The sequence below is a fragment of the Dermacentor albipictus genome, chromosome 6 (genome assembly GCF_038994185.2).
Source record: "Dermacentor albipictus isolate Rhodes 1998 colony chromosome 6, USDA_Dalb.pri_finalv2, whole genome shotgun sequence".
In the NCBI taxonomy this organism is placed as follows: domain Eukaryota; kingdom Metazoa; phylum Arthropoda; class Arachnida; order Ixodida; family Ixodidae; genus Dermacentor; species Dermacentor albipictus.
Window position 1 is genome coordinate 115,174,308 of NC_091826.1, and position 25,653 is coordinate 115,199,960.

Here is a 25,653-nt window from a genome sequence, read left to right on the forward strand (position 1 = left end):
GTGAGAGCGACGAGGTGCTGTGCCAGCAGAGCACTGTAGAGATAGCTAGGCCAGCTGTGAATGAATTGGCACAGTCACCGCGCGTGTGCGTCGCAGGTAATGTTAACGAGGTTGTTAACGAAGTAGAGACCACTGCTGACCCGACAGACGCGAGCACCCATGTCGAATCAGATCTGCGTGACGAAGTAACCCTAGTAGCACGCTTTGTTGCCTCAGTGTGGCCACAACGTTAGCTTCTAACATTGCCTTAACGTGGCTAGCGTCCTCTTTTTGCAACGTTAACGCAACATACATAAGACAACGTTGAGACAATATTGCTCCAATGTTACATCAACTTTCAGTCAATGTTAAAGCAACTTCTGGAGACAATATAAATGCAACATTGCTACACCTTTTTATTTGCACACATGCAACGTTCCCACGACAATGTCACTGCAATATTGCCGCAATGCTGTCATAACATTTCAGAAACTTTGAGACCGCATTCTAAATCACTGAAATATTTCAGCTATCAATGGTTGCTGGTCAATAAAATAATCTCGTGAAAGGCTAAACAGTCTGCAATGGTATCCTCATACCACAACGGTTACGGCAGTTTAAGGTCGCAAGAATGAGCAACTGACCATTACTCCTTGCTACACAGTGATGCGGTGCTGAAAAAGACCACTTTAGAGCAACGTTATCAGCATGTTGCTTGGTAACATTGCAGCAACATTATCTAATGTTGAAGAATGTTAGCGCAACATAATACAACATTGGCAATGTTGTTGCAACGTTGCAGTAACATACTGTGCTACTAGGGAAAGTGCCAGCTGGACGATGCAGTTGAGGGCAGTTCGCAGGATTGCGAGTTCCGTAGCTCAAGAGAAAACAGCTGCATTGTTCAGGGATCGGTGCAGCTCTCCGCCAGTCTATGTAGCCAAGAGAGGGATGGTTTAGTCAAGGATCATTCTGACTGTGCGGGTAAGAGACCGATCCGGGCCGACGAGATGTGTACCGGCCAGCACGAGGCGCCAGAAGGCGACATGAAAGCGAGTTCAAAGAGAAAGCGCCGCAGAAAGAAGCGCGGTAAAAATCGGAAAGCCGTAGATAAGGTAGCGCAGCCAAAAAGGGCGAGAGGTGCGGAAACCCAAGGCGCCAGGAAAAGAAAGGTGCGGTCGTCGTTGACGACGTTGGCGCATCAAACACGTTCGAGCCACCGGTCAAAAAGACACCGACAAGCATGTTCTGCACGGACGCGGACAAACGGCAGGGGGCAGCTATGTTCCATGTCGGTCCGTCGTTCTTTTCGAAGTTCAGCGTGTAGTGCGAAGGAGCGCAAGGTGGCAGGACGAGACGAGGTGATAATTAGTCGCGGCGGTTCGTGAGGAAAGCGTGGCGCCAGGACGCAAATTGGCAGGAGACTGTAACGTCTTGGAGGAGCTGATAGTGAGTCAGCCCTTTTGTTGTTCCTCTGTAGGCAGAGTAGCTTTTGAACCGCGACCACCTCGAGTACGGCTCAAAAGTATGAGTCAGTCGAAAACGTTTGGAACGGGAGGCCAAGAGAGCTTCTGTAGAAGTAAAACGAGTTTTTGTTGTTGTAATTTTGAGCATTTGGAAAATTTTCGCGAATTGAGACTAATTTCTTTCAATATGTAAGGTATAAGCTTTGTGTTTTTGTTCGAGAAGCTCCGAGATTGGAAAGATGCGTTTTATGTAAACATTTAGTCTCGCGAGGAGTTAGTTAATGAGTAGATAGGCTTTCTTTTTTGTTGTGTGTGTGAGTAACCTGAAGGTCAAAGTTATCGGTGAGAGGCTTATGGTAACGCAAGGGTGTATTAGTTAAGCTTCTTTTTTTATGTGTTTCTTCTATTTTCTAAGGTTAAGCGCGTAGGTTTTCAGTAAGTGCGTTATTTTCACTAAGAGTTCGTAGTTCCATTAGCGCATGTCCTGTGTGGACGGAAGAAGGCAGATTTATGACTGGGTTGCTCGTGTGTGTTTAGGGCGGCCGTGTTCTGACTTCTCTGGTAAGCGTGCGTGGAACGAGTTATTAGCAGACGCATTTTTTTAACGGCTCGGCGGAGTGCGTAAGATACGCAAGGGTAGTTGTTCGTTTAAGTTACGTGTGCTGTGTGGACTAAAGGAACAAATGTGAGTAAGCGTGATGAAGTGCTTACGTACGACGCTAGTACGCGTTCTGAATAGAGACCACAAAGCTAGCGCGATTGTGATTACGTACCTGTGGAGTTGGCCAGACGGTTCAGTGGCAACCGTACGTGCGATAAGTACGCCACTGCGATGGGGTAAGAACACACTGTTCGTGAAGCTAGGCTGCTTAAGTTATGTTCGGGTATTGGTGGTTGCGAGCCTTCAGTTTAATTCTGCATAAATCTTTACTCTTGTGCAGCGCGACGGTCAGGTTTGGTCGAACTCAGGGTGAACGTGAACGCTTGCTTTGGCGGCACAAAATTTTGGGGGCAAAAGGTGGAGTTCCCAGTTGAGTGGCTTGCATTGAAATTTTGATAGGAAGCCTGGTGGATTAACAGCTGATTCCGGGCGTTTGCACGCCGAGCGGTATTGCGTCGCCGGGATTGACTCTTCTGTGCCGGTTGTTGTGAGATGGTTGCAGGCATTCCAAGTGCGCAGGGATTGCAGAGAGCAAAGCCATCTTCTTGCTCGCCAGCCATTCTCTTTCTGCCCAGCGGTTGTCAGCACTGGCCAGTCGAGACTTTCCGACCCATCGAGCAGCTGTTAGGAATGGCCTGCCGAGGTGGCAACATTTTCTCAGCTAGCTGCAGCTGCGAGCGTTGCGAGCTTCCCCGAAGAGAACCATGGAAGCCTACCACAATTGCTGCGGTGACTCATTTCGTGGGGACCTCGAGGTGCCGCTTCATCACCCCATCGGCGCCGTTATGGCTAAACGCGATCAGCGGACCAGCTATTGTTACTGTACCCGCCACCGCCGACCTAGTCTGCTGACACACGTGGCGACTTCAGGAGAAAGGCAGCTCTAGAATTGAGAGGCGCCGGACAAGGAACAACCAGTGGCCACGGTGCCTGGTCAGCTCGGGGAACCAACGCGCCTTTCAAGACTCAAGATAATGGGCAAGCGGCGGGTAGACTGCGTTGACGTTTGACGCTGCTAATCGGCAGTGAAAACTGTGCGCACGCGTGTGCGTAAACCGTTCCGCAGAGAGGCGGCTTGTTTACGATGACGTCGAGCGTTTTGCCTCACCTAGGAATCCAGGGAACACAAAGTGTTTAAAAACGGCTGTTTGTCGGCTGCTAGGCTGCTAGGCTGTCGGCCCTTGTGCTCGTCATCGTACTCTGTGCTCGTCGTCGTGCTCTGTGATCGTACTCGTGAGTTGTGTGCTCGTTTGCTGTATGCTTCGTCTTGCGGGCTCCGCTTAGGAGTCACGCTAGATTGTGTAAATGTATCCCATATTTAAAATGTAAACACTGGAAATAAACGCTGCTCGCCTAGTCCTGTCGCCCCAAGTTCCTCCGATCGTCCTACAAGCCCGACACCAAATCTTACAGGTGGCGCTAATCTGTCGCCGCCGTTACCGTAAGCTCTGCTAGGTTCACTAGCTACAAAACGAACCGGTCCTAAAGAGTACCATGTCGAATACGCATAACCTTATCGCCACCGCGTTAGATTTTGGCCCTTACTTCCACTGTAGGCGCGTATGCCAGCGGCGACGTCTGTGTCCGAGGCCTTCTTATAGTCCAGTTCTTCGGACTCCACGCCGCTGGTGTCGAAGAACGAATCCTTTAGCTGCACTGGACCGGTAGATTTCTTGGCCTGCATGTCCGAGAAAGGGTGACCAAACTTGCGCGTAAATAAGCTTAAAGCGACAGTGTACACCGCGAGTGTCGCAGTGCTCTATCCTACACTGTTACGACGACTCGTGCACAATTTCAATGGAAAACGACGATTCATCACTTAGGTAACGATTACTCCTGATATTTTAGTTCGAAGGTGAGATGGACAGTCAATCTGGTTTACGGACGGCGAGATCTTAGATAGAGCTTAGTAGCTTTAGGCAGTCTTTCATTCAAAGATTCAGCCTGTAGATACGAAAAACGTAGTGTTGCGCGATGTCACCGGATATATTACCGAACTTCACGGAATTTCAACGCTTTCATACGCATCGAAATCTTTCGTTCACAAGACCCCCGCGCGGCTGGCCGCTTGAGGCACTCTGCGTGTATTGGTGGGCATATTTCACTCTAAAAAAAAAAAAACCTTTTATGCAGCAGATATTAAACAAAAGAAAGCTCTATCGGGAGTTTTTCATGTCGACAATTTTCTCATTGACACTTTTCATCCAATTATAATATTTGAGAAGTTGATTAACATATTGAGACTAATTATTTAATTACGTGGAATGAAAAAAAATCACGTGAATATCGCCAAGCGGACGCAAACAACATTACCTTGGTTCTGCCCAGCTACGTGACATTCGCATACTTTTAAACTCTCGCTAAAGTTAGCTGGGAAAGTATATAAAGTATATGACACATTTACTCTTTCTGGACGAATGCTGCAGTTGAACGTGATCACTATGTGCCTAGTTTTTATCTCTGCATTTGCTTTTCGGATGGTGATCCTTCGAACAGCGCTGACACCTTGAGTTTGGAGATTTTCCTGAATACGTGCATCTGTTTCGTTCGTGAATGGCTTTTCGGAGATCGCTGTTTCTACATTATGCAGGCTACGGCGAGCTGTAACTGTTACGCTCTGCTCAGCAATTTCTTTTTGTTTCTGGAGATCTTCGGTTTATTCTTTTGTTTGTACTTGAATCACGAGGTAACCAGATGCAAGCTTTTCGCCTTGTATTCTTCGCCCATGGCAGTTTCTAGAGGCTTCGCGATCTTGAAGATCGATTGTTACACGTTCTTTGTCGTCAGGGGAGTAAATAACTAGGAACTTCGGAAAGCTTTCAGAAAATTTTTCTCTGCTCAGAATTTTGGTACGGCCTCGTTCCAGAGACCGATCATTTTTCTTTGAGGATACAAATGCCATACGTCATGTACGGACTGAGGGCTGTCGGGTGAGGTTCACCCTTATATTCTCAGCTGGGTCCTCCCAGTCTCACAGTCAGGCCCGTCAGCCGGGGCTTGGCCAAGATTCCGACCGCCACCGCTTGCGGTTTGTAACCCTCCACCTTAAAACCTGTAGCCGTGGTACGAATAACAAGGTCGGTATGGGGGCTCGGGGTGCGTGGCGGTGCCAAGCACCAACACCCTGACTGCTCAAGGTGCCCCTGCGGGGTCACAATAACAAGTGATGCACGTGACCTTGGCAAAGAAAGACATCAGCAATAATACTTTTTGCAGGAAGGCCAAAGCCAACCATAGATAACACAGACAAACATGAAATATGGATAGAGAGAAGAAAGCGCGAACAGAGAGTGCATAAACACATCGCTGAACAGAGGTGGCTCAAATTGGTATAGGAAACGAAAGCTTCGCCAGAATGAGGGCTATCGTCGTGCCACTGACGGTATACGATAGCAACAGGAAAATAAAAGCAATATAAACAACGAGGATGAAGCATTATATGCATAAGAAAAAGAAAGTTATACCCACAGAGATTAAGAAAATTATGCAGACCCCACGCACTGTGGGAATCGATGTAAGCGAAGCTTTTGGGTTGTTTGCTTTTATTGACGATAATTAGCGGTGATGTTAACGGCTAAAGCTTACTTTTTTCAACGTTAAGGCTAACACGAGAGTGGTGAGTGTTAAGCGTTACCTTGCGTGCACCACTGCTGTTTGTCTGCGTAGTACACAGAACACACAGGGAGAGGTGTTTGCTTGAGGCGTTGTTGTGAGCCATATTTTATAACTTATGAGAGGGTTGAGCGTTGTCATTTCCTCACATGGCACATCGCATTGTGGCAGAAGTATTAAGCATGAATTGGATTATGGCGCTGTACGTTCCAAAACCACACTCGGATTATGAGGCACGCCGTAGTGGTGGACTCCAGATTAATTTTGACACTGTGATGTCCTTTAACGTGTCCCAAAATCTAAGTGCACGTGCGTTTTCTATTTTGCCCCCGTCTAAATGCGGCTGCCGCGATTTGGATCAAATGCACGACCTCTAGCAATGCAATAGCCGCAAACTAACGCGGTGGGCACAGAACGGTCGACCGCTCCCGTAGTATCTCCTGGATCCTGCGGTGGACTTTAATTAATGCGGCTCTGCTTCTGGAAGCCTTGCGTAAGTTGCCCGCTTGACATATTTGTATGGCGCTTATTTTTCAGAAATAGCAGCGACGTGCTGCACCGTACCTTGGACTTAAGCTTATCCTGTTTCTCCGCAACCGCTGTCGTATAGTGGGGGGGTTTCCTTGCCTTCCCACGTCGCGTCCCCCCTCCTCTTGTATAGGAACTGCCTCTTCTCCTCCCTCTCCTTCTTCTCATGTCTACAGTTCTATCTGCGTCCCCTCTGGCCTAGCACGTTAATAGAAAGGGAAGCGCTGCAGTTTGTGCACTGCTTCCGAAGGAAGTCACGGATAAAACAGCTGTCAAGCGGCTAATATGGCGACGGCCATGGAGCTCCAGAAGGCATTGTGCTCATTCGACGTGGTGGGGTGAAAACGAATTTCTCCCGTTGCCTTTTTTCTCTCTTACTTGTGCTGTCATCACGCTCTAAACCAACCCCGACGCGGTGTGCGCGACAGCAGCCCACAGCAGCAGCAGCAGCAGTGGGAAAGTCGAAGGAAGAGGCAAAGAAAGCTTCGCTTTAAATGTTTGAGCGGGGATTTAGCGGTAAATGCGAGAGAAATGTGCTAGCATTACGTCGCGCTCCGGGATCCATGAATTATCAAATCGTGTTCACCACATTGCAAAATGTTGTTTAGGAGCTCACTCGACACACGCCAGTTGCTCTTCGAGGAGCGAAGTGCAACTGACGGCGGTACGGAGCAGACGACCGCATGCACGCACACACGTATACGTACGTACATATATACCTCTATCACGTGACCGGCTGCGCGCACTTCGCACACACGCACTTTTTTTCCACTTTGACACTCATATGCTAGCATTAAAAAGTAAGTTCGAGTAGTATGCCCAATTCCGCAGAGAACTGATCGTCGGTGACGTGGGTGGACTCACAAAGTTGATCATCTTCTTGAAGCTCGGCGACGCGTAGGTGTAGAGCGCCCGCTGTGTGGCAGGGTCGACGTCCACCATGTCCTCCACCTTGTACAGAGACTTCTTCTTCGTGTTGGCTGTGGCACTGACGGCTGCACGCGTGTGGGCATGTACAGTCACGTACACGACATCGCGCTTTCGCGCGAGCATCGTATCGTTTTGCGCTTTAGAGTACAAAGTTCGGGCCATCGTACTTCAAAAACATTTTCGTTGTAATGCCGTCACCGATTAGCCCCGGTCGCGGCGACAGAGAAACTTACAACATAACTTATAGAGGAAAATATGGTAAGACCGCTCTCGTGAAATTAATTGCGATGCGTCGTAGGAATGCCGGAATATTGACGCTCTCAATGAACATCTCTGACGCTAACTTGGACCGCTGGACATACAATGCTGTTCAATGACAAAGAAGTATAACCTTAAAATCTTATTCGGTGCTGTGTGGTAACCAACCCGCCTATGGAGGGGGATGGGTCCAAATATGATCATAGCGCCATTATAACTGAAAACTGAGCAAGTTGATGTGTCTGCATCATGTGGTTATTGCAGCGCGAAAAAAAAAAGAAACGAAGAACGGCGCGTGTGCTGTCTTCCCTTTGTTCTCGCTCTTTGTGAGCGCTGCAAGAGCCAGTGATGATCATAGCTTCCCAATCAAAGTACATTATGGCACATTCGTCTGGGTTCTGCTGTGCACTTACTTGATATGCAACCATGTGTAGCAAAAGCATCAATTATGGGGGGGGGGGGGGGCAGGGGGTGCTCTCGCCTCTCACACTGAATTTATCCACGAGGCCCCCCTGGGCCGCAAACTTTAGGCAGCCTCAAGCACCGGCTGTTACAAAAGAGGGTGGTACAAGGAGATCACTTTTGTACGAAGGAATTATTCATGCTTAAATCAACTTCAAAATCTTGATCCCAATAATGACGAAATTATCCTGTCTGCCTCTTTTAACCGGGCGATGAGCAAAACGAGGAACAAGGTAAAAGCGGGGGGGCCAACGTTTCGACAAGTGAACTTGTCTTTTTTCAAGGCAAGTCCGCTTGTCGAAACGTTGGCCCCCGCTTTTACCTTGTTCCTCGTTTTGCTCACCGTCTTGGATTTCCATCTCCCGACTTCCCCGTGCTTTCCCTCTTTCAACTGGGGGGCACAGTTACTTCGGTTACCCCGAACATGCGGAGTTTCTACTACTAAATAAAAGAAAGTAAGCATCAAAGTGGAATCAACTCGAGGGCGCAGCATCCTTACCTACAGTATGTCCATAAAGAATATGCATGCTGCGCTCTGTACGAGGTTCTCCTAAACCTTTCATTACAGTTTTCTGACGCGGTTTTTTTTCGTGCAACACTGTGGCGGAACAAATGCAGTTAAATTCCAATACAAATAGCATATAAGTAATCGAAGAAATAGAAAGGTTTCCGGTTAAACGTGGTGCGCAGTGAGCACAGACCTTCTCGTGTCTGAAATTTTGCAATCCACAGGTATGCTGCTCACGTTTGGTAGGGCTGTGAGGACTTACAAAACTTCCTAATAACGAATAGAATCGCGCAATAGCCCATTCAACCTTCGAATGGAATAGTCAGTGTTCGTAAGCACGATAATGTTATGAATAGCTTTCGAATACTTCATAATGTATAAAAAGTGCAATAAACTTAATTCCCGCGGGCGTAGTACACATCAGAGGTGGCCAAAATGTGGTTCCTTCTCACGGGTCCAGGTTCGGCTCGCAACTATCTGGCATCCCTACGCCCCTCCCCCATCCCCTCTAGAAGAGACGCGCACACAGAAAGCCTAACTGCAAGGTGCTTGCTTCACGAAGGGGAAGGCACAATGCAGAGGCACAATGAGAAATCGCTGCAAAAGTGGTGTTCGCTATGACCACCAACCTTGTTTGACGAAAAAAGAAGTTGCCACGCCCTCCTTGTTGGTGCGGCTCTCGACTACAAATACAATTATTTATCGCTTTTCGCATATTGGTATATATGTATAGAACTTACGTATTGGAACAGGCTGCGTCGCTTAAGGAAGCAAACTTTGCAGAAATCGAGCGATATTTCACATTTCTTCAAGAGTACTCTGTAAGCGAACTGCTTACGAATGCTCCATTTGTGCTTTTAATAAACAACCCTTCATGACGAGTAATGTATTCACAGAAACTTGCTAACGTTTTGGAATACGAGGATATGAACTTAGCTTTACATTAATTGCGAAAACGGCTGTTGGTTATTCGATACTTTATGCTCTGTGATATGCAGTGGGACTTTTCGATCGCTAATCGACTGTGTCTGAAAATTCACTATTAGCAGATTCGTAACAAAATTTAATATAAATGTACACCCTTGCACGAAAACTTAAGCTTTAGGAAAACGCGTTGCGCAATAATGCAAAAGGAAAATTTACGCGTTCTTTAGTGGAGCCTTAGCCATTGCTGTGGAGGAAACGCTGTTTGCCATGCTCATATTTAAGGTGTTCTGAATATCTGAAAAAAGAGGCTACTCAAGCTGCAAGCTCCCTCTTCCTTTCATTCCTTTGCACACAAAACTACACCGCCATTTTCATTGTGTAGGCAACTGAATCAAACACTGTGGTCGTGGTAGGCGTCGTAGTTCTATATCAAGATTGGCGGGTGCCCGAACGCCAGCAAATGAGCAAGCAGACAATGTTGACTTCTTTGAAGGCGGCCTCGATTGCCAGCATTACAATGCCATTCAGCATGTTCTTGGGGTTTCCGCTCACCTTGAAAATGAGGGACATACTCTGACTGACGTAAACAGACGACTCCCACTTATTTGACACTTGTGGAACCACTTGATTTGTTCGAATTATCCGAGAGGTGCGTTGAACTAACGACAGCAAAATGAACGAGTTACAAATGGACAAACAAAGAAAGCACTTCCTCCCCCCCTCCCTCACACACCGTTGGCTATAGCGCGAAAATCCTGCTTTTCTTCACACCGTGTTTCTCGCCGATTTGTTTCCTGCTGATGATGCATTTCTCAAGAACCTTATCAATATTTATTTTACCTCGATGGACAGCGCTGTGCAATTGCTATGCGACGCTACACTGAACCGACGAAGCAGACTGTTAGATATGGGAGCGTGACACGGCGGGACTTAAGTGCGCGAATTGATGGCTGCGCAGGGGGCAGGAGCGTCGGCCACTAAAAGATAAAACTGAAACAGCTTCACACCTAGGCATGCAGTGACGCTGTCTGCTAAATTTCTTTTTCAAGTCTTTGGTAACCACTTCATGCATGAAGGGTTGTCGTTGGGAGTAGCAATAACTGAAGAGGCAGGAGCGTAGACTGTTGGGCCAGTTGGTGCATCATGTAGTGTCGTTGAGTGGAAATCCGGACAGGAAGGAACGGAGTGGACAGGGCAGGCGCTCAATTACAACTGAAATTTAATGAAATGTTTTCCAGGGAGCGGAGGGCAGTACATGCGCAGTCAAAGGGCTGATACAAAGCTCAAGTATAATCACATGCAAAAAATATTAACGCCTAAGCAGATACTAATTTCTTTATTCGTCAAGGCAGCTCATGAGACACTGACACCGGCACGCGTGACAGATTGTGCGTATATCTGGCCAGCCTCAATAATTTCTCTCATCAGTCCGTCATTACACTTGTTTAAAATGGATGCATTTCGAAATAGCGGAGTGCAACGCAATCTTTGATGTGTGAAGGTAGGTGCATACCACCCGCAACAGCCTTTAAAGGCGCTGAGGGCTTCCTGAGTCGGTCCTTATACATCGACACGTTTGGCCCATGTAAACTTTACCGCAGCGGAGCGGAATCTGATAAACGACCTCAGTGGCGCAAGTCGCCAGGGGTTTATATGTCTCTTCTCACATGTATTTTTTGTACTTCTCTTTTCGCTCCAATTGCGTGTTAGGGAGCACAACCTCACGGGGCTGGAAAAACTACGTCGCCTCATACTTGCGTCCTACTTTTTTCAGGTTGTGCGAAATTGCATGTATGTAAGGCATCATCACAACCTGTTTGGTTTCTGCTTTTGCTGTGTGGTTGCGGCGGTTGCCATTTTGAGCTTCTTTAAGAGCGATCCACCTACGGCCACGAAAAGACTGGAGGGAAAACCCAAGCTTTCGAGACGTGACACCTGCAAACTTAAGCTGTGCTTGTGCAAACAAAACTTTATCAAAGTCGAATTCAGTCACGACAAGGTGATCCGTCGTTTCACGAGCTTAGTGTATGAGGAGTCATAAAGTAGAAGGCTTTTCTTGGAGCGTGGTAAATATTCCCAACAAACATGGTCGTCCCATTTAAGATACAAAGTGAGGTCTAAAAACTGCAACACACCACTGGTGGCAAGTTAAATGGTAAAAGACAAAGAACATGAAGTGTTATTATAAAAAAATCTAACGCTATTAGGTACTGATAGGGGCGTTTGGTCATACGGTACACTTAAAAAAACAAGAAAATCCTCAACAAGTTTTTTTTAACAATACTTCATGTTCTTTGCCTTTTACCCTTAAACTTCCCGCCAATGGTGTGTTGCAGTTTTTAGACCTCGCTTTGTATGTTAAATGAGACGACCATGTTTGTTGGGAATATTTACCACGCTCCAAGAAAAGCCTTCTACTTTATGACTCCTCACACACTAAGCTCGTCAAACGACGGATCACTTTGTCGTGCCTGAATTCGACTTTGAGAAAGTCCTGTTTGCACAAGGTCGAACACAGCTTCAGTTTGCAGGTGTCACGTCTCGAAAGCTCGGGTTTTCCCTCCAGTCTTTTCGTGGCCATGGGTGGGTCGCTCTTAAAGAAGCTCAAAATGGCAACCGCCGCAACAACACAGGAAAAGCAGAAACCAAAACAGGTTGTGATAACGCCTTACATACATGTCATTTCACACAACCTGAAGAAAGTAGGATGCAAGCATGAGACGGACGTAGTTTTCCCAGCCCCCCGCTATCTCGTGAGGTTGTGCTCCCTAACACGCAATGGGAGCGAAAAGAGAAGTGCAAAAAATGCACGTAAGAAGAGCCATGTGAACCCCCTGGTGACTTGCGCCACTGAGGTCGTTTATCAGATTCCGCTCCACTGCGGTAAAGTTTACTTGGGCCAAACGTGTCGATGTATAAAGGACCGACTCAGAAAGCCCTCGGTGTCCTTAAAGGCTGTTGCGGGTGGTATACACCTACCTGCACACATCAAAGATTGCGGTTGTACTCCGCTATTTTGAAATGCATCCATTTTAAACAAGTGTAATGACAGACTGACGAGAGAAATTATTGAGGCTGGCCAGGTATACGCACAATCTGTCCCGCATGTCGGTGTCAGTGTCCCGTCGGTTGCCTTGACGGATAAAGAAATTAGATATTTCCTTGGGCATTAGTATTTTTTTGCATGTGATTATGCTTGATCGAGCTTTGTATCAGCCTTTTGACTGTGCATGTGCTGCCCTCCGCTCCCTGGAAACCTTTCATTAAACTTCACTTCTAATTGAGCATCTGTCCTGCCCACTCTATTTTCCCCGCCCGTATTTCCACTCAACGACACTACATGATGCATGCTTTCGTGTTCGAACTGAATGAGCTTTCCTTTCATAGCAATTTGTAATCTATAGTCGGAGCTTTCCATCGCTTTCGAATTAAGCGAAATGCCGCAATGACTAAGTTATAATTAAGGGAAGTTGACTGAGTATCCGAGTTTTAGTGTATCTGAACTACAGAGACGCAGCCAATAGTAGACGTTTCTCACAACTCTTACAAAGCTACACGCTCATAAGTTCAAAGTTATAACTCCTGGTGAACCCCCAATAAGGAAAAGAGCTATGCAAGGACAACTGCAAAGAGCCAGACAAACCTGACATGGAAAAGGTAATAATCGTGCTGGCTGCAATGTTATACCACTACGGAGTGGGTTCCTAGGGCGGTCACTTTAAGCGTGAACAATGAATTAAAAATTAGATGACAGCGAAAAGAGGAGGTCCTAGTGGTTGCGGCGGCTCAGGGAAATATTGTTGGTCTGTGCCTGCTGCAACGAACGAATAAGCTTAAAAAAGTTAGAAAAGTCTGAGTTGCTCTCAGATGGATTTTCCAGCAATGCAATGTCTAAATTTTTCGAATTCATTTTATTGATTACGAAGAAAGCTAGTGAGGGAACCTGTTGCGTGCCGCTGCTTTGTAATGAATGGCTCATCGACACAGAGAATCTATTGAATTATCAAAAGACGCACACTATACGAGTGTTCTCGTGCTCAGTGACATACCTTCAGCTCCAGGTAATTCCGCTACGGCTAATTAGACTTCCTTCTAGTTCGATCGCACTGAAAAAATCCCGGTGAGGAAAGAGACAGTGCTATAGAAGGAAAAATATCGTTTAGTTCGAATTCGAAAGCACGTACCTTCGGTTAGTTTGTTAACGACTGGCGCCTTCTCACGGACGCAGTGGTTATTAAAAGCTTGAAAACACAAGACATTCCGCTGATGGCGCCAATAATTCCTGGCCATTGATCGACGACGACTTGTATAGTTTCAATGCTGCATTCAAGTAGCCTGTCGATTGCGAGACTACTTCGAGCAATAGAAAATGCTTGAGTGGATCAATTTTGCTGCCGTTTGTTAGCTCAACCATTCGTATAATTAGAGTAAATCTAGCGGTCCCGCAAGGGTCGACATGACAGACGTCCACTGTGGAATGTGACACGCAGTCGCCACCGTCGCGTCCCCCTCGTTTTGCGACCGTCGACAGAGAAGAAGAAGAGCACTCACTTAGCCGCTCGGGTCCTTTGCTGGTTTCCTTGCGCCGGATCATGCACTCGCCGATGGCCGGGATGTCGCACGGCTGCTTGGTCGTCGCCAGCCACTTCCAGTTGAAGCCAGCGAAGAAAGGGTGCCCCCTTATCTCGGCGTACGTGGTCGAACCCAGCCGCTCGACGGGGTTCTTCTTGAGCATCTTGAACACCATGTCCTTGGCCTCGGGCGTGGCCGAGTGTGGATGCACCTCGACCTTGGGCCACTTGAGCGGCTCGTTGGCGATCTTATCCTTCAGATTTTCCTTGCCTTCGGCCCGGAACGGCACTCGGCCCGTCATCATCTTGTAGAAGGTGGCGCCAGCCGACCACCAGTCACACGCTCGGCCGTACGGCCGGTGCTTGACGAGCTCCGGCGCCATGTACGGCACCGTGCCGGCGCACTCGCCGTCGCGGAACTCCAGCGCCGTCTTGGTGAAGTAGCCCTTGCAGACGCGCTTCGAGTCTGCGAGTCATCGGGGAGAGACGGGGGAGGGATATTGGACTGGCATCCACCGTGGAGAGAGAGAGAGAATAAACTTTATTCAAGAACCCCGGTCCGGGTTCGCCCGCTTTGTTCTAGTTGTCTGCCAAGCCGAGCGCCGTGATGAGCTCGATCATGGCACGTACGTAGTCGGGGGAGGAGTCCGCCAGCCACTCCTCAAGCGTCGTAGGTCTACGGATGGGTGAGAGTTTGGCAAGGCTAGCCTGAATAGCGAGACGGCTCCCCGGACAATCCCACAGAATGTGAGCATTATCCGGGAAGCCGCCACATGCCATGCAAGCAGGTTTACCAGGCAAACCTTGTATGTAGTGTTGGAAGTGTGGGGACAAGAGAGAGTGCGTCTGTGCACGCCTCCATAGTACCGCCTCTCTTCGATTCATGTGTGTATCCGCTTGTGGATACTTCATGGAGTTGTTTAGTAAATCATCAAGTTTTTCGCGCCTTTCCGCCCGCGCGAAGGCATATTGCTCATTCAGACTCAGTGGGTCCGGCCACCACAGAGGAGGGCCCGGGAGATTTGCGCGGGATGTGGCATGTGCCACTTCGTTCCCTCTGATCCCTGTGTGACTCGGAATCCACTGAATCCGCACTCTAATGTTAGGGTGTGCGTTGAGGTGCGTTGTTAATGCTGAGTGTAGTGCCGCGGAAACGTTTCTGGCGGCGAGTGCCCTGCATGCAGCCTGGCTATCTGTTCGAATGAGCAGATTTCGTTCGTGTGGATTTGGCATGGTCGCGGCTTCCACGATAGCTGTAAGTTCCGCTTGATGTTGTGTTGTCCTACACGGCGAAGTCCTCGCTGCGACTACAACTGCCGAACGCGTAAGCTAAAAACGCTGTAGATAGCGTCATTGAAAGCTCCACATGTGAAAATTAAGGCGCGTATCGGAGGAACCCAAATTTCATCGCGCATAAAATTTGAAGGGCTGTCTGGGTGAGATGAGGGCAATGTGTCGTCATGGATTGCTAAAGTTCGAGGCTGGTTGGGTGTGTTGTAGCAAATCATCGGATGTTGAACTGATTGTAGGAGTTTTCACCCTGCGATATATAAGAATGCTGGATGGGGGAGGGGGCGTGGTGGAGAAGAGGGCTAGTTGCACTAATGGCTTCGCTAAAAACTCAGTTGCGATTGCGCAAGCTTGGACAAGAACGTGGAAACTAATTCTATATAGAGATTCGAGCCACGCGGCGAAGGACCTGCGCAATGTATGAATTGGATCACCTTTCCCAGGCAGATTGCATAGCGAAGTGTCTGGATAGAGAATAATAGTCAGGATACTTCGTGCATTTTCCTCGGGACAGATTCAGGAGGACGTAGCCAGTCACAAGCTTTCAGTCATATATCCACCGGCGGTCTTCCCGCAACGGCAAGCGCTCACGCGTTTAACAAAAGAAAGTCGCAGTTTCTATAGAAAGGTCAAGCATCACTTGCGACAGCAAATTAGTAGGCAGCTATACGAAGCAAGGATAGTAGCTCTGTCAGCCGTGTAAACTTGGAAACATGCTCTCACTGACTGAATTAACAAGCAAGGTGTCAGCGCGCACAAGGCAACATGAAGACATCACACTCGATGAACGCGGACACTCGCTGTAAAAACACTGGTGTGAGCAAGCACGGCAGCAACAGCGAGCGAAGTGACCTTCGTGCGGGATATGGATTCAACGCAAGAGCGGCGAGAATACAGGACGCACAAAGGTATGAGCCGTCTGCACATCCCTCTTAAAGATGCCACCGCGCGCGGCCGACACTTGTTGGCAGAGTCGAAGCCCAGCCGCCCTCCCTCCTCCGTCCCGCGCTGCCTCCCCGCTTTCCTCCATATATCGCGCTCGAGGTCGAGCCGCGATCGTCACTCCCTCTTGCACCCGGTCGCGAAATGCACAGTTACTGCGGGGGTGCAACGCCGCCCTCCTCCCTCATTCGCCCATCCCATCCCCCCACGACTTTTGGCGCGACGGATGACGGCGTTTCCTCTCCGCTTTCTTCCTTTGCGCGCGCCAGGTAAGTCGCGATCGTCGGCTTCCCTCGTGTGCTTTCTCTCGCACATACAGCGCACGACGCGCGACGACGGCGTTATCGTCCTACGACTTTATACGGAACATCACGACGGCGGCAGAAATGCGCCTGAAGTGCGCATTTCTGCCGCCGTCCCCATCCAAACACTTGCATCGATAACTCCGTGTGGACCGGGCTTCCGGCCGATCTTTCCCGCCGCGAGGAGGTTGCTTTAAGAAGGATGTGTGTTGATGTTGTATTGGTGGCCAGCTGCAACCTGCTTATGGGCCGTCGGACAGCCTTCGGCACAGCCTGTCTAGTGGCGTGGCCAGAAATTCTGTTCGAGAAGTGCTCGGGTGCTCCTATGTAAATTCATGTAGAAAATGAATTCGTTTTTCTCGGCACCCACTGCACCAAATTTGATGAGGTTTGTCGCATTAAATAAAAGAAACTTGAATTCTACTGATTTCCTGCTTGGAAGTTTTCATTTAGGTTTTCAATTCTTTATTAAAAATTGGCAAAAATCGCAAATGTCAAGGAAACAAAACTGTCACGTTCAATTCTCTGTAACTCAAAAATGAAAAATAATATCACAATTCTGTGATTCGCGTCTAATAGTACATCTACAGTGGACAAAGCTGATTTGTCACACATGAATATAAAGAAAAATTTAGTATTATGGAAATACTGCTTTTGCAGAACCCTTGTACACCACGTAAACAAGTTACGTAACATCCAAATTGGCATACCAAATTTGTCCGGTTTTGTCCTTATAATAGATGCCGTTTACAGAACCGCGATATCTGTTCTTGATGCAGAGCTATTGGTTTGTGAACGTCGTGCTTCTATTTTTATCGCACTATCGAATTTTTCATCATCGTCATCATCATATGTACTTTATTTCTCGTCCGAGCGAGGGAAGACGGGGACTAAAGGCACGAAGGCCTGACAGAGGTCCCAGACCCCTCGGTTACAACAGCGGATAAAATCAGTACAAATGAATACAGATAAACGTACATACATTTCGCACAAGAGATCATAATTTCAGTAACAAAAATGATTACAACATTTGTTCGTTAGAACCAGGAAGCCGCATAAACATTAGCACAAATTCTATCAGTATGCACTCTTTGTTAGGTCATACATGCCTACACGCAGATGCAATAAAATGAAAATGTTAATAATTAGTGAAAGCAAATGTCATCGGCGAGTAATAATGCATTAAGCTGTCTTTTGTAGGAGATTTCTGAAACACTAAAGTTTAACAGTTCTCCTACCTTATTTACTATTTCTGTCGACTGATATGTGAATCTTTGTTTACCATAATTTGTTCTTGTTTTCGGTAAGTGTCTGGTATTCCGGCGCAGTGAATAACGAGGTATTTCATCGTTGTCTATTTTGGTGAATAATTTTTGTTTGTGTATGGTCATCAGAAGTTTCTTATAATAGATTCTGTCTGCTCGAAGAAGGGAGTAGCGTTAAAATAATGGAGCTGTTTCAACGTCTACAAAACGGCCATGGTAATTGCAGTATATACGAAGGATTCGTTTCTGTAAAAGAATTAATTTGTTGTATTTGTTGTATTTGTTGTTGTATAAAATATTTAAAACAAAATTCAGGCCATAAATCAAAGTTCCGCTTCCAACAGATACTAGAATTCACCTTTCGCTCTCAACAGCAACAAATTTCATTAAAAGCGATCTAGGGGTTATCTCAGAAAAGCATTTCTGCGTTTTACATGTATTTGAATAGGCCGCGTCGGAGTTGGGCCCGAGCCAGAAGAGCTTCTTCTTAAACAATTTGCCAAGGGAACAAATACACGAATAATAACTGCATTGCCATTGTCAAAGATGCTGAAAACGAATTCGTGAACACTACGCACTGTCAAAACAAGCAAAATATGTATTTTTTCATTAGAAGATATACTCGTATGTGCCAAAAATTGTGCCCGAAGTAACTGATATTAATGCTTCTATGTTTTTCTCTATTTAATAAGTAACATATCACACGAGCTTTAGATCTATATCAGTTTGAAACCAGCAAAGCAGTGCATGCCACTGATATGAAAAATGTAAAGGCCATGAAGTGAACATGTTGAGGACAAATATGTTAACGAGACTTTGTCAGTCAGGAACCTTGTTTACATTTTTGTACATATGCAACAGCCAGTGAACAACCACAATGACGCTGTCATCTATTCCAATGTATTGTGCAGGAGCAGCTGTCACCGGTCATGTATCGTGAGTAATTGCCCCAAAATTATTGTCCCAACAGAGAGCACGTATACAAAGCCGTTCCGCAAAATATACGAGGGCGGGTGAAATGAAGGTGAGCCAATGCGCATATATGACAAATGGGGTACTTTATTTGAAAGTAGTCTCCATGAGCATTTAGACATTTCTCCCATTGACTAACGAGTCACGTGATTTTCGTCTCATAAAACTCCTTTGGTTGCTGCTTCAAAAAGCCTGCAACTGACTCTTTCGCGAAATCGTCCGACACGAATCTGTTTCCCTTGAGCTGTTTTTTCATTTGTCCCAAAATGTGGAAGTCGCAAGGCGACAGGTCTCAGATGTATAGTGGATGCTGCAGCGTTTCCCATTTGAACTTTGCCAGTTTTGTATTGAGTACATGAGCCACGTGGGGACGGGCATTGTCGTGGAACAATTAAAAAATAAATTATGGGTTTTACGTGCCAAAACCACTTTCTGATTATGAGGCACGCCGTAGTGGAGGACTCCAGAAATTTCAACCACCTTTGGTTCTTTAACGTGCCCCTGAATCTAAGTACACGAGTGTTTTCGCATTTCGCCCCCATCGGAATACGGCCGCCGTGGCCGGGATTCGATCGCGCGACCTCCGTGCTCAGCAGCCCAACACCATAGCCAGGTCGTGGAACAAGATGACCCGATTCGTCAATTTTCCACGTAATTTGTTCTTGATTGCGACACGCAGCCGATCCGGCATTTCACAATATCGGAAACGATTGATATATTCTCACTGGGTTTAGCAAATTCTATCAGTAATCGCCCCTTAATAGCGATCGAGAAAAAAAGCCAAAAACATCTTTCCGCCGGAAACGACAGCCTTTGCTTTCTTTGCGGGTGGTGAACTCGAATGTTTCCACTGTAAGCTTTGCCTTCGTGTTTTAAGGTCGTAGTAGTGGCACCATGGTTCGTCCCCGATCACTGTTGCAGACAAGAAGTCGTCACCTTCATTGTGATACCGGATGAGATGAGTCAAGGCAGCGCAGAACCGCTCCGTCTTCTGGCGGTGGTTAAAAATCTTATCCATCCATTGCGCACGCAAAAGCCGATAACGGAGATGTTCATGAATTATGGCATGAACCGAACCGTGACTGATGTTCATGTGCCCTGCCAGTTCAACGATGCTTATCCTCCGGTCTTGTCTCATCAGCTCATCAACTTTTGCAATTTTGGTGGGGGTGATTGCACGATGGCTTTGGCCCGGTCTTGGATCCTCTTTGGAGCTTTCACGTCCTTCTTTCAACCGTTTACTCCAACGCTTCACAGTGGCCAATGAAATGCAATGTTCAACGTATACATGGAAGCCATACGGCGACTAATTTATTTTTGAGAGACACCTTCAGCTGTCGAAAATCTCACGGCACCACGCTGCTCAACTTCTGAAGAGTCCATTACGTCACACAATCATGTTCAACCTAGTGTATGAGAGCACAAAAGAACATTTACCCTCACGTCTGCATGTCACTTTTGTAAATGAGAGATGCCTGTGTGCTACGCGTATGCCTCGCATGTAATGAACCGAGGCATTATTGCGCGAGATGGGTAGGCTCACTTTCACTTGACTCGCCCTCGTTCATTAGAAATGCTAAGATACAATGGAATATACAAATGCTTGATAAAGGGCAAAAAAGTGTCACTGAAAGAAAGTTCACTGCACGATCGATACAGAAAACCTCGCAACAAGATATCTAAGTATACATGTAGGTCTGCAATAAATCTACGTATCTAAAAATAAGTCACTGTATATAATGCGTCAAACAAGGCAAATAAACATGTTGCGCAATCAGAGATTCACAGAATCCTAGATCCCGCCCCAATTCCATCGACTCCACCCGATGTATCGCGCGTGACGGAAGGTGGCGCGCATGCTCCCCGCTTTTCTCCTTTGCGCACACAACACTAGGCCACCATCGTGGGCTCACCCTTTCCCCCGTACCCTATGCTTTTACTCGCACATACAGCATGCAGCGCCCTTGGACTTCATATGAAAAATTAGAGTGACGGCGACAGCAGGAATGCGCCTTAAGTGTCCACATAATTATTATTACAATAATATAATAAGAGTATCCGGCAAATGAAGTGTCCCGTGGCCGATTACTTTCCGCAAAAGAAGTAACAAAATCGAACTTTCAGCATGCGACAATTTGGTGCTCCGCAACAATGTATTTTTTTTTTTACTTTTGTGGGACAGGGGCATCGAAATGAAAAAAAAATGCAAAGGAGAGTAAGCTGGCCAATATCCAATACCTAATTTGGGCATCTAATGTGGCTACCGAATGAATATAGAAGAAAATGCGAGATGATTCGTCCACCGTGAACCATACGCATAGTGCTTGGTATCCTACACCGCCGAGACAAGACTTTCTGGAAAGGCTGCGCTCAAGCGAACGCGGTGCAACCCGTCGAGTCCTCACAGTGATGGCGCTTAGCGACCATTGTTTCTTTTTCTCGTCTGCTGGCCAGAAAGTGACCAAAATTCTGCCAGGTGAAAATCCACTCAGCCAGAGAAAACCAAACGCACACCACAGTGCCCCGCGTGGTGGTCGGGGCAACACGAGAAAAACGCATGTGCTCTGGCTGGATCTGGCAGCCCGCGGGTATAGGGTAGCGAGAATGAAAAAAATGAAGGGGCTTAATGTGTCCTCGCAAATAAAAGCCAAAGTAGAAGAAAATCGGTAAGACCGTAGTTACCCTGGCTGGCTTCAGTGTCTTGGCATGGATGCTTTGGCATAGGTTAAAAAAAATGTTGATATTTTTTATGTGACATGATGGCACAAATGAACCACCACAACGCTTCGTCTCATCGGACCTCGCTGCGTGCTTTGTCAACTTGTCTGATAGGGTGTTGATTTGGCTTGTTTCGTTGTATGTTCCGATCCAAGACTTTAGAAAAGTCAATGCGCAGTTGGTGCCAAATGTTTATAACATCAAACCCACAAACCTCCGCAATTAAAGCACAACTCTGGAAATGTCAATGCGCCTCTTCCTTCAAAAGTATATGAGAACGTTATACCCATAAAGTTTCGGAATTGGCATCCATGCACTCCGTAGATTCGCGGCGAGCCCGTTCGCTATCAAAACGCCCTTGAAGCTTTGTGCTCAGATGGGGCTGCTTGCGTTATGTGACTCCCGGTGCATGGGCGTTGCCGCGAAATCCAGCCCGAGTTCACAATGTTCGCGATGAAATGTCTTTTCCAGCATGAAAAAGACATTCTAGACAAAATTCACAATGATCTCTGGCGCCGGAGGTTGCTTTGGTCGACGGTCCATGGAAAGCACAAAAAATTTCGAGGGGGAGGGGCTGAAGCCCCATAAGCCCCCCCCCCCCTCCCTGGCTACGCCCTGAGCCTGTCCCTTCTGGCCTCGCCCAGCTGCCCTACACATCTACTGCCAAGCAGCTCTCCAGGACTGCGCTCGTTGAAGTGCCACTACACCTGCCGGAAGTGCGCCTACACGAAAGCCACCAGCCTGACTACCACATGCCGATTCATGGTCCACATCACAGATTCCTGCATTGAAGAGAACAAACTGTGCGTGTAGATATACCATAAGATGTTTTACTCATTTCATGCCGCAGGGCAAACTCGAACTATATGCGGCATTGCACACTGAATGAATGGAAAGAGGTTAGAGAATAGGGTGCAACAAGATCGAGCTTCGGATAAAATTGTAATTGACCACAACGCGAAAAATAGCAGTTGTGGAGAATGTAACACGCGAACACGCACAGCGTAGTTAGTTGTTGCTTTTCTATTCTGTGAGCGCGTTCACTGCCTTTCCTCGTGGAAACGTTTTTTTTCTGTTTGAAATCAATCAGTTTGCCACAAGTTGTGCAGCGGTCCTGTAAAACTGCAGTAAGAGCTCAAATATAATGTGGGATTGTCTGTTTCATGATTTGTCACCCAAATGTTTATTTGCTACTTTGCTTGGAAAAAATGCAGGTCAATATCTGTGCGAAATAATGCAGAACACTAAAGTATAGATTATTTCCGAAAACTGGCTTTCGATACTGGATACTGTTAGGATCGGCCTGCAGGGGCACTGCTCTGCGACACTATCTCAGCCCGCTGCACGTGCTTCGATCGACCCGCGGTGGTGGCGCCCTTCAGAGAACCAGCGAGGACGACAGCATTAATCCACCATGCGCCTCGTTCGGAGAATCGGCGACGGCAGCAGTGCTGGCCACGTTTGGCGCCCAACGTATTGTTGGTTGATTTGACGGGCCTTCATGGTCTCTCTGCAGCAAGAAGAGCTTCGCTATCAAAGGGTGCTTTGTGGTACGTGGACCCCAAGATTCGTCAGTCTGCTGACACTCGTGGCGACTACAGGAGAAAGGCAGCTCTGGAATTTAGACACGCAAGACAATGGAGAACCGGGGGCCACGCGGCGGGGGTCAGCTCGGGGAACCAATGCGCCTTTAAAGACGTAAGCCCCGAGTTCCGCGAAGCCCGTCTCACCTCGGAGGGGCAGTGAAACCTGAGCGGAATGTGTGTGTGTAAACACCCTCCCCCCTTCCCTCAAAGGCGGGCCGGCTACGAGGACTTTCCACGCTGACTTGTCGAACGTTTCCCTCACCTAGGGGTCTAGGAAACACGGAGTGTTTATAAGCAGCTGTTTCTCGCTGCTAGGAGGTGCTTGTCATCGTGCTCTGTGATCGTGCTCGTGAGCTGCGTGCTCGTCAGTGTGTTTGGAGCTTCGTGCTCGTATGCTGTATGTTTCGTCTTGCGTGCTGCATTTGGGAGTCACGCTAGACTGTCGAATGTCTCTCTTGTTTAAAATGTAAATACTGTAAATAAACCCTGTACGCCTAGTTTCCCCCAAGTTCCTCTCTACGACCTTCAACCTTTACAAATGGAGGCAGCGGTGGGATCGTCCGACAACTCTAATAATACCAACGAACAAACAGGACAAGGTATAACAAAAATGAGGTGGGTGCTTTTTTGTTTTTTGAACTGCGCATTCGTGCACTCAACTACTGTGATTGGACCATAAATGCTACCAAAATAAACTGCCCTTAAGACTCGGAAGGCAGCAATTGTATATGAGCTCGAACGCGATCGGCAACACAAAGATAGCGGTCATGGTAAAAAGTAGCGCATAATAACAATGACGGTTGCTGCACAAAAACAAAAAAAGTTCGAGAGCGCGTTACACTCCTGTAACACCTGAAGGCGAATGCCTGCAGCACACGCAATAATGCATTAAGGGGGGATGCGGGGCTAAAATACCGATTTTCGGAAAAAAAATGTGTTTTAAAGCTTGAGTTGTTTTGGATTGCTGGTTTAATGAAGAATATTCTCACCAGGTTTGGTTGTTATCGGAGAAGTAGAAAAGAAGAAAATGACTTTTTTTCACGACGCGGAGGGCGCATTTGCCGTCGAAGGCGTCTGTGAACGCTCTTTTCAAGACGCGGCCGCGGTGCGGGCAAAAAACTGAACGTGAAGTGAATGCCTGTGATAGAAAGTTTGTTTTTCGCGCTGTTTAGTGACGGAATACTTTCCATCGAGACTATGCAAGGCAACTATCGAAGAACTAAAAAAGAAAGGCATATTACTGGCCGCAGAAACCGAAACAGGAGCTCGAACCGAAGCAGTGGGTGGCAAACCGAAACAGGAGCTCGGATTGGCGGAAATGTACCCTGTGGTCACCCAACGCTGTTTTCGCGCCATTTGGAGTCGTTCCTGCTTTGGTTGCGCTCGACGCTTGCTATGTGTTGCTATATCTTCCTTCTGTGAGCTTATTGCGATCATCGGGTGGCCGGTGGTGTGACCCGAAGATGCCCGCAACGAAGGCTTCGACACGGAAAAGCTTCGGGAAGCGAAAACGCACGACGAAAGCGAGACGCCTAAACAGCACTGGGCGACCGCCAGCAAGTGAGCGTCTGCCTGTGCGTTCGCCAAGCCCAAGCCTGCTGCCGGCGGCTGATGCGAACCCTACAAGCTCCGATGGTGCTTCGTCACCTATGGAAATGTCTACTGGTTCTGCTGATGGTGGTGAGTGCCAATTGATGACATTTGAAAGGAAGGTCGCGCTACTTTGCCAGGGTCCTGCCGACGAAAGCGAGGAAACGCCGGAGCCCAGCGGCTACCGTTTTGTAAAAGTTACAGCCATCAAGGCGGTGGTAACATCGCTTCTGTGCCCGCATTGTCACGGACAGTCATTGGACTTGGAAGAAATCGGTGCGGGTGTGAATCTGGAGTTTGTCGTGATGTGTAGATGGTGTGGTGAAGTCAAGAAGGCCGCGCATGCTCCACCTGTGAAGTCCAGTCGGCAGCCTGAGCTTTCATTGCGCCTCGTGGTTGCAAGCCGTAACTGCGGCATGAACTACAAAACCATGGCAAACTTTTTTGCGGGTATGGACGCGCCAATGCCCATGCACCACAAAACATACCAGACAGTAGCGGAGAAGGTGCACAGAGCCGCTATGGAAGCTGCGTCTGATGTCATGCGCGAAGCCGGAGCCGCTGTGAGGGCAATCAACTCCATTGCTGGCTCCACTCAACTTTTGGACGTGTGTGTAAGTTATGACGGAACTTGGCATAAACGCGGCCACACCTCACACTTTGGGCTCGGCATTGCTATCGAGCTGGAAACTGGGTTGGTGCTGGATTTTGCTGTGCAATGCAACTATCGCCATGGCAGCAACTATGGTCCCAAGGAAGGTGAGGATGGACATCAAGATTGGAAAAAAGCACACAGTGAGGTCTGCCAGAAGAACTTCAGTGGATCGTCGAATGCCATGGAAGTTGAAGCTGCAGGCATAATATTCAGTCGCTCTAAGGAGCTTCACAACATGCAATACACCACAGTGCTCTGTGATGGCAACAGCAAATCATTCCTGCATGTCTCCAGCCTGCAGCTGTATGATAAAGAGATTGCGAAGGAAGACTGCATAAATCATGTCGCAAAACGTGTTTATGCTGGAACTGAAAAACTAAAGAAAACGACGAAAGGTCTAGGAGGCAAGGGGAAGCTGACGCAAAGCGTGG

The 25,653-nt window shown here is 47.6% G+C and overlaps 1 protein-coding gene across 2 annotated transcripts in view; it reads right to left on the reverse strand.

The window, feature by feature from the left end:
* Positions 1 to 25,653, reverse strand: part of LOC135908308 (microtubule-associated serine/threonine-protein kinase 3-like) — a 122,661-nt gene that overhangs the window by 41,853 nt on the left and 55,155 nt on the right. For both annotated transcript variants that reach the window (XM_065440062.2, XM_065440063.1), the window contains 3 exons: positions 13,883 to 14,368; positions 7,111 to 7,241; positions 3,652 to 3,784 (listed from right to left, as the gene is read on the reverse strand). In XM_065440062.2, the coding sequence (XP_065296134.1) occupies positions 3,652 to 3,784; positions 7,111 to 7,241; positions 13,883 to 14,368 (750 nt within the window). The remainder of the gene's footprint in view (positions 1 to 3,651; positions 3,785 to 7,110; positions 7,242 to 13,882; positions 14,369 to 25,653) is intronic.